Genomic DNA, 9,982 nt, shown 5'->3' on the forward strand with positions numbered 1-9,982 from the left:
ACAGCTCCACTAAAGTTAAACAGTTGAGTTTGATCATTTTTGAATCCATTTAGCCGATCTTTGGGTCTGACAGCACTTGCAGCTTTGCCTTGAAATTTTGTTTTACTGTATTATTCCTTCATTTATTTTCTCTCTGTTGGAACAGAAAAGGGGGGAAAAATAAACAGGGAGCTAATAATTCTGACTTATATATTCAATAAACATAATATCTTAATATTAATAATGGTAATGATTGTTTAATGATTTAATTATTATTATTATTATCAAATGTCAGTTGTATTTATTCTTAAACACACTAAAATGATGATCGTCTTCCTAATATTAACTGGTTTCATAGTTTTATTAGATCTTTTTTAACATTTGTATTTGCCATTTGTATTAATCATTTACATTTAATGTTTAATCATTTCATTGAATATTTACAGTACACATGTTTCAAGACAAGCTAAATAAATCATCTGGAATGATTTTATTTTGAGTTAATAGGATCAGCGCTGGTGTGAACTTTTTTTGTGGTGCGATTGTGTCCTTTAAAGACGCTGCCAGAAGTCGGCCGAATAAATAATAGAATATAGAATTTTGCATGAATTATTCTCTTAATTGAGCCACCTTCTCTCTTCTGGTATGATTCAGGCCGATGTTCATTAAAGATAAACGAGTCTCACTTTGATCACTCAATTAACCTTGAAATAAAGGGCAGAGTTTGGAGAATGGAGTCGCCTGAGTGTCAGCGGAAGGTTTGCGTCTTTGAAGGCGTAATGATGGATGTCTGTGACAGTAAGCTCTGGAGTTACCATAGCGATGCCGATTAGACCTTGAGGATGTTGGAGTTGTTACTCCTCCACAGATTCTTTAATAATGAGATGTTTTGATATCATCTGTGAGGTGATGTGGAGCTTTATTCCAAGAGATCCAGAGTGACGTGTTACTGTGGAATTCATAGTCAATTGAGATTAAAGCAATGAAGCACTTGAGACTGTGTGTTGCAGTGATTTCACTATGGTTAAAGACTTGTTATTGTTGTTATTATTAATATTAATAATAATATTTACAATAATTATAATATATAATTATTATTGAATAAATCTTTATATTAAAATAGGAATGATATTATTAATATTATTATCGAAATCAGTTGTAAATAATATTATTAGTTTTACTAATATTAGAATTATTATTAAATAAAATATTATTAAAATACCAAATGTAAATTATATTTATTCTAATTTTACTAAAATTATCATCATATTCTTAATAATAATAATAACAGTTATTATTATTATTATTTTGTTGTTGTAAATAAAAATAATAATAACAACAACAATATTATTGTTATTATTATTATTCATATTAATATTATTATTATTATTATAAATATAATATTAATTATATTTAAATAACATTATCAAATACCAAATGTTAATTATATTTATACTAATGTCACTATCATTATAATCATGTTCTTTATATTAAAATAGTAATTAGTATTATCATTGTTATCATTATTATTATCAAATGTAAACTATATTTATTCTACTAAAACACCAAATCACTAAAATTATAATAATCTCTTATTCTCAAATACTCTGAAATTATAATAATTTGTAATTATTATTAATAGTAGCTATTGTTATTATTATTATAAATATATTAATAATTGTTAAGTGTAAAATATATTTATTCTAATTTCACTATCATAATAATCATGTTCTTAATAATAACATTTTTAATTATTATTATTATTATCATTAAATGTAAACTATATTTATTCTACTAATACACCAAAAACAAATACACAGAAAGTATAATATTTTAAATATTATTAATAGTAGTTATTGTTGTTGTTGTTATATTATACTTATTGCCAAAACACTAGATTTCTGATCTTTTAATATTAATAACAGTAATAATATTATTATTATTATGAAATGTCTGTTATATTTTTTCTTAAAATAAAAAAATCAAATTATAATCATCTTCTAATATTGACATTATTATTAATGTCAAATGTCATTTATAATTATTCTTAAATACACAAAAATAATGATCTTCTAATAGTAATATTAATAATAGTAATGATGCTGTTGTTGTTGTTTGCATACGTGATTCAAAGAAACCCTCTATTATATGCTATTATATTTTATTCAAACTGTTTTCTGCTTTGAAAACACATGAACACGGCTCTTTAAAGTTACAAACAAAATGTGAATGCTGTTTTTAAGTCTACAGTGCCATCTAGTGTTTGTTTTATGACTAGTATCTTATGAAGATGCTGTGATGTTTTTATTCTCCCATGTCTTTAACACATTTTATAAAGAAAAAGTATGCTGTATCTAAAGTGTGCAAAAAAATAAAATAAAATGTTATATATATATATATATATATATATATATATATATATATATATATATATATATATATATATATATATATAAAATGAATGAGCTCGGCCTAAATGATTAAATCAAAACTTATTATTTATTATCTAATAATTCTTATTATTATTATTTGACGACGATAATAATAAAACAATAATAATAATAACAATAATAATTACAATAACAATATTATTATTATTATCAAATGTAAACTATGAATGAATCAAAACTCACAGCTCATCTGGAAAGACTGTGCACATAGTATCTCATTGCGCGGAACTGTCAACGAAAATCTGAGGCAGATATTAAATGAACCAAAACAATACAGCCTGACTTTAGTTAAGTGTTATTTACAATAGCAACCCAACATTTTCCTCAGAACATTCACAAGCTTACTTTAATAAGAGATTAAAGCCGGTAACAAACAAAAACAAAATATAACTGTGGTGCGGTGATGAGAGAGCCCCATGTCGAGTGATTGACAGGAGGCGTGGTTATGTTGGACCACTGTGTGTGACGTAAGCTCGCTTTAGGAGAGGAGAGAAAGTCCTTACAGGCGTGAGGCTGTCTCTGTTAAAAACTCTTAAATAAATAAAACAAAAATAGAGAAAAGCAAGCAGATATTGTTTTATCTGTCCTGCAGGAAAACAATATTGAACCGATTTAAATATTTATGAATAATGTGTTGAAATCTACATTTTGGCGCCTGGTGATGATCTTTCCCTCATTTGCATATGTCCTTAATCCTGTTTTTGTATGTCACTATGCTGACACATCGGCATTTGTAGCTCCGCCCTCTTTTTAAAAAGACCACAATCTCATTTGAATTTAAAGCGACAGTCACAAAAATGGCACATTTTGGGTTAAAACTCAAAAGGGGCAGTTTCAAAGACATATAAAACTTTGGTATTTTGATCTAAAACTTCACATACACATGCACTCTAGGGACTTCAGAGACTTATTTTGACAACTTGTTAAAAGGGGGATAATAGGGCCCCTTTTAATGCTGTTTTAAGCCGTTCAGTTTGAAATGCTATTATTTAATGATTTGTCATGGGTGTGTTTGTGTGTTATTTTCAGGAGTTGTCAGAGCATGACGAGTCTCTTCAGTAATACAGTGTCTCCAGTGAAGGAGGGCACATCGTCTCTGCCCCGTCGCACCAGTGCCCTCAGCAAACCTCCGCTACGAGCCCTTTATGACCTGCTTATCGCCCCAATGGAGGGGGTAAGAGACCCGGCACACTTCACCAAACTTCAATAAGGAATTGCATAACACACTCTAAAGAGGACATTTGCTGTTTGTTCAAACTATTTACTTAAAATAAGCTGAATCCACACAATTCTTAATTGTTAACTTAATTGATTTATGTTCAATCCACTTAGATTGGCTTCAATTAAGTTTACTTAGGCGATTTAAGTTGGGACAACATGAAGAAATTGTGTGGAACCCAGCATTTTTTACAGTGTAGCATAATAAGTTGCCGGCTAATTAATTCAGTTTATTAAAGGTATAGTTCCCCCTAAAATCTTTCACCATTTACTCAATTATAACTTTAATTGTTCTGAACCAATAATAATTTTTTTCCTGTTATTTGGAAACCTGTAACCACTGATATGCCTAGTAGGAAAAACAAATACTATGGAAGTCAATGGTACATTTTTCTGTATGTTTTAATTTGTGTTTAAACTTCTTTGGTACCAAAAATGTGTATGAGTAAATGATGACATATTTTTAATATTTAAACTGTCACTTAAAGGCTTCAAAGAACTTAAAGTGCATTTTATTTTATTTTATTTTTAATTTATTTTACTCTGTTGTATTTTATTTAATTTTATTAATCCAATTGGATTTTACAGATATTATTTATTGCAGTTTTGAATATGTGCTTTGCATGAAAAAAAACTCTTTTATTTTATTTTTATTATATTTTGGTTGGTTATTTTTATTTTATTGTTTTGTGTTTTATTTTTTATATTATTGTATTTTGTTTTATTTTGTCGGATTTTAAATTTGTTAGAAATAAATGGATTTTACAGATACCGTTTAATTATTTAACATAGCTAATATATGTGTTTTGCAAGAAAAAGAAAATACTGTTTTCCTTTTGTTTTCTTGTTATTATATTGTATTTTGGTTTGTTATTTTATTATTATTTAATTTTTTATCATTGTATTTTGTTTTATTTTATTAATCCGAATGGATTGTACTTTTATGAATTATTTATTAGTTTTATTTAATTATTTGTTTAATTATTAAATATAGTTTTGAATATGTGCTTTGCACTAAAAGTTACTGTTTTATTTGTATAATATTGTATTCTATTTTAATCTATTTTAAGTTAAATAATCCAAATAAATGTCACTGATATTGTTTAATTATTTAATATAGTTTTGAATATGTGCTTTGCACTAAATACTACTATTTTATTTTTATTGTATTGTATTCTATTTTAATTATATTTTTTATTATAAATAATTTTATTTAAAAATAATAATAAATATTTATGTAATTATATAGTATTTTATTTTGTTTTATTTTATTTATCTAAATGGATTTTACTCATAGTGTTTAATTATTTAATATAGTTTTAAATATTTATGTAATTATATAGTATTTTATTTTGTATGTTTTGTTATTTTTATTTTATTAATCTAAATGGATTTGACAGATATTGTTGAAATATTTAATGTACTTTTAAATATGTGTTTTGCATGAAAAATGACTATGTTTTTCTTTGTAGGGTCTAATGCATTCCAGTGGTCCGGTGGGTCGACACAGGCAGCTGGTTCTGGTTCTGGAGGGCGAGTTGTATCTAATCCCATTTGCTCTGCTGAAGGGAAGCTCATCTAATGAGTATCTGTATGAGCGCTTCAGTCTCATCGCCGTACCGTCTATCGGCAGTCTGGGGACCACAGCTAAAGTAAGCACTGTCATATAGGACAGGAGGTATTTTAGTAGCATTTACATAACTGATTTATAGTCTTTCAACTAATAGACTTTTTTATTTTATTTTATTTTATACCAAAATAGAAAATGGCTCATGGCTATTTAATATAGATTTATATTAAGAAATATGCAATACAGTTGTTTTTGAATACATTTTGTATTTTTTTTTTCATTTATTTATTTTTTTAACTTAGATTTTAGTTTAGTTTAAATTAGATTTTTATATTAACTAAAAATGTATTCATTTAGATTTTATATATATATATATATATATATATATATATATATATATATATATAGATATAGATATAGATATATATATATGTGTGTGTGTGTGTGTGTGTGTGTGTGTGTGTGTGTGTGTGTGTGTGTGTGTGTGTGTGTGTGTGTGTGTGTGTGTGTGTGTACAGAAACTGAAATAGAACATTCATTTAGGTATTTCCATATGGCTATTTATTATAAAATTTATATTAAGATATACACAATACATTTTTATATGAATACTTTATATGAATTTTTTTTTACTTACATTTTATCTAAAAATGTTTTTACATCAAAAAGTAAAGGAGGTATTTTAATATTATTTATATAGTTGATTTATATTTTTTCATCTAAATTTTTTATTTATTTAACTTAATTTTACAGAAACCAAAATAAAACATTTATTTAGGCATTTCAAAGTAGCTATTTAAAAGAGATTAATATTAAGAAATATACAATCCATTTTTGTATCAATAAATTTGTCCATTTATTTATTTTTTAAACTTATATCAATGTTTTAACATTTAGATTTTAGTTTTTTTTTCATGTAATATTTATTTTTAATTTATTTTTATTTAATTAGATTTTGATATTAACTGAAAAAAATGTATTCATATGTTTTTATTGGATTTTTTAGTTTCTGTTTTAACTAGATAAAATGTATTCATTTTTAAAAAAAGGTTTGTTTGTTATTTTTTTACGTGTTTCTGTTTGGCTATTTAATATAGATTTATATTAAGAAATATACAATACATTTTTATGATCAAATTTAGTATTTTTTTCCATTTTTTTTTTTACTTAATTTTAAAATGTTGTCATTTAGATTTTAGCTTAATTTCTCATGCAATATTAATTTTAAATGTAGTTTAAATTAGATTTTTTTTATTAACTAACAAAAATGTATTCATTTAGTTTTATTAGATTTTTTTTTATAATTTTGTATTTTCATTTTATTATATATACAGTATATGTGTATATATATATATATATATATATATAAATATATATGTGTGTATATATATATATATATATAAATATATATATATATATATATATATATATATATATATATATATATATATATATATATATATATATACATACATACATACATACATACACACACAGTTGAATTTTTAGCCCCCCTGTTTATTTTTTCCTCATGTTCTGTTTAACTGAGAGCAGATTTTTTCAACAAATAAACATAATAGTTTTAATAACTCATCTCTAATAACTGATTTATATTATCTTTGTCATGATGACAGTGAATAATATTTGACTAGATATTTTTAAAGACATTTTTTCAAGATATTTTTATATACAGCTTAAAGTGACATTTAAAGGCTTAACTAGGTTCATTAGGTTAACTAGGCAGGTTAGGGTAATTAGGCAACTTATTGTATAATGATGGTTTGTTTTGTAGGAAAAAAATAGCTTAAAGAAGCTAATAATTTTGACCTTAAAATGGATTTAAAAAAATTTAAAACTGCTTTTATTCTAGCCGAAATAAAACAAATCAGACTGTCACTAGAAGATAAAATATTATCAGACATACTGTGAAAATTTCATTGCTCTGTTAAACATCATTTGGGAAATATTGAAAAAAGAAAAAAAAAGTATTTAAATATTAGTTATATATTATTTAAATCTTTCATCTAATGTTTTATTTTAGTCATGCAGAACGAGTTTTACTCGTAGTGCCATTCATACACTAGTAAAGCAATCTGGCATCAAACAACAGTGATTTTACCACAATAAAGTTGTTGCTTAATATGATAAGAGCAGAAACTCATTTAGTATGGTAAAATAAACACATCTGATCGCCTAACAGCAACAGCAACATTATTATTCGACTAAATTATTTCACAAGTACACACTGTTTTAAATGACTAATTAATTTTGTTCTGTTTATTCTCACCAGGTTCATCCACGGCGGACTGGTCCTCTTCTGTGTAATGGAGGAAGCTCCATGGCTGCAGTGGTCGGAAACCCTCGTCTGCCACCATCAGTGATGGACCGCTGGCTGTGGGGTCCGATGCCCACCGCTGAGGAGGAAGCTCATATGGTGGCTGATCTTCTAGGCTGTCAGCCGTTGGCCGGTCCTGCTGCCACAAAGGAGCGGGTTATGAGCGCTCTCACCCAAGCCGAGTGCGCCCATTTCGCAACGCATATCTCCTGGAAACTGGCAGCCCTTGTCCTGACGCCCAGCCAGGACAGCAACTCTGGATCCGGGGCAGCCGCTTCAGGTGGAGGAGCAGGAGGTGGAGAGAGTGGAGGAAAGTCAAACTACACCATCCCGGAGAGTCTGCGCGTGCCGGACGACGCAAGCGACGCTGAAAGCATCTGTGACAGCCCGCCGCTGCAAGAGTTTCTGCTCACCGCCGCAGATATCCTTGATCTCAGGCTGCCCACTAAACTTGTTGTGCTGGGGTCAGTGGACACCTTTCATTCTTTTTTTTCAGCATCTATGCATTCAGCACAGAGGCTATTAGTTGTGCCTTTTACAGTGGTCAAAATATTATATACACTTGATATGAAACTGACTGTATGAAGTGTATTGAATCATTCAATTACTCATAGATCCTTTTCGCACAGCTTTAGTTTTAGCACTTCCTCATTTCGTACATAAATTGTGGCTGTACTTTGAGAGCGATCATATCCACAGTAGTTTTATAGCCTAATTAAAATGATATCGCTTGGTGAATTACTGCTCAATGATGCTAACCGTCTGCTTTTTTAACCCTGCAGCTCGTACCAGGAGTCTGATAGTAAAGTGACTGCGGATGGAGTGGTTGGATTGACGAGGGCTTTCCTGGCGGCCGGAGCTCAGTGTGTGCTGGTGTCTTTATGGCCGGTTCCCGTTGCAGCCTCCAAGATGTTTGTTCATGCGTTCTACAGCGCTCTGCTTAATGGGACCAAGGCCAGCGCAGCGCTCGCCGACGCTATGAAGACTGTTCAGAGTAGCAAACAGTTCTCACACCCGTCCAACTGGGCAGGTATGCACTACCACACACACATTACTTTATACTGTGAACATTATGATGATAAAACATATAATATTTGAGAAATATGAAGTACATTAGCGAATCATTCTGGGGTAAATGCTGAATATTGTTAATTTAATTGTAATTTGTGCCTTGCAGTCCTTGCACATTCAAGTAACACTCCGCTTTTTTAGAAAGTAGGCTCATTTTACAAGATAAACTGCTGATTTTAACCATTTTTTTATCCATTCAGCCAATCAAGTTTTAGCTTAGCATAAAGCATTGAATCGGATTAGACCATTAGCATTGGGTCAGGTGCAGCCAATGCATGGCAGCAAAATTCATTGACGATTATACCAGAATTAGAGTATAGATCTTAACCATATCAGCCTAAAAATTAAAAAACTTTTCATTTTTATTTTAAAGCTTTGAATAGAATTATTGAAACTCTTTTGTTTGTTTTTTTTTTCTAACTTTTTTTTTAGATGCTAATGGTCTGATCTGATTCAATTATCAATGCTAAGCTAAACTAAAAGTGTTTCCGCCAGACCCAATAATCAGCTGAATGGATTCAAAAATAGTCAAACTCAACTGTTAAACTTGTAAAATGAGCCTTTTTCCAAAAAAACTTGCTTTAAGTTTCTATTCATTAACTATTATGCTAGAATGAGAGTATAGCTCTTTTATAGTCCATATTGGCCTAAAAATAGAACCTTTTTCAAGCTTTAAATAACAGAATTTTACAAGTCTTTTATTTATTTTTTTTATTTTAATTTTTTACTTTTTTGAACAGCTAATGGACTAATCCAGGGCTGTCAAACTCAATTCCTGGAGGGCCGAAGCCCTGCACAGTTTAGTTCCAACCCTGCTCCAACACACTTACCTGTAGGTTTCAAACAAGCCTGAAGGACTCAATTAGTTTGATCAGGTGTGTTTAATTAGGGTTGGAACTAAACTGTGCAGAGCTGCGGCCCTTTTGGAACTGAGTTTGACAACTGTGGTCTAATCCGATTCAATGATCAATGCTAAGCTAAACTAAAAGGGTTTCCGCCAGACCCAATTATCAGTTGAATGGATTCAAAAAAAGTCTAACTTAACTGTTAAACTTGTAAAATAAGCCTTTTTCCACAAAACTTGCTTTAAGTTGGATATATTGGCCTAAAAATAGCAAGCTTTCAATTTCAAGCTTTAAATAGGAGAATTTATAAACTTTTTAAAAAACTTTTTTGGAGATGCTAATGGTCTAATCTGACTCATTGATCTATGCTAAGCTAAAAATGTTCCCGCCTGACCCGAAAATCAGCAAAATGGATTAAAAAAATAGTCAAACTCAATTGTTAAACTTGTGAAAATGAGAGTTTTTCCAAAAAAACTTCCTTTAAGTTTCAATTCATTGACTATTATGCCAGGAT

General features: G+C 28.9%; 1 protein-coding gene and 1 long non-coding RNA gene across 5 annotated transcripts in view; one reads left to right on the forward strand and one right to left on the reverse strand.

Annotated features, from left to right (window-relative positions):
* ttc28 (tetratricopeptide repeat domain 28) overlaps positions 1-9,982 on the forward strand; it is a 500,907-nt gene that overhangs the window by 482,205 nt on the left and 8,720 nt on the right. For all 4 annotated transcript variants that reach the window (XM_087269938.2, XM_087269939.2, XM_087269940.1 and 1 more), the window contains 4 exons: positions 3,459-3,603; positions 5,120-5,299; positions 7,508-8,016; positions 8,335-8,582. In XM_087269938.2, the coding sequence (XP_087126064.1) occupies positions 3,459-3,603; positions 5,120-5,299; positions 7,508-8,016; positions 8,335-8,582 (1,082 nt within the window). The remainder of the gene's footprint in view (positions 1-3,458; positions 3,604-5,119; positions 5,300-7,507; positions 8,017-8,334; positions 8,583-9,982) is intronic.
* Positions 1-9,982, reverse strand: part of LOC147834968 (uncharacterized) — a 722,499-nt gene that overhangs the window by 230,194 nt on the left and 482,323 nt on the right. The window lies entirely within an intron of this gene.

This window comes from Danio rerio, chromosome 10, assembly GCF_052040795.2.
Source record: "Danio rerio strain M-AB ecotype USA chromosome 10, GRCz13ab, whole genome shotgun sequence".
Taxonomy (NCBI): domain Eukaryota; kingdom Metazoa; phylum Chordata; class Actinopteri; order Cypriniformes; family Danionidae; genus Danio; species Danio rerio.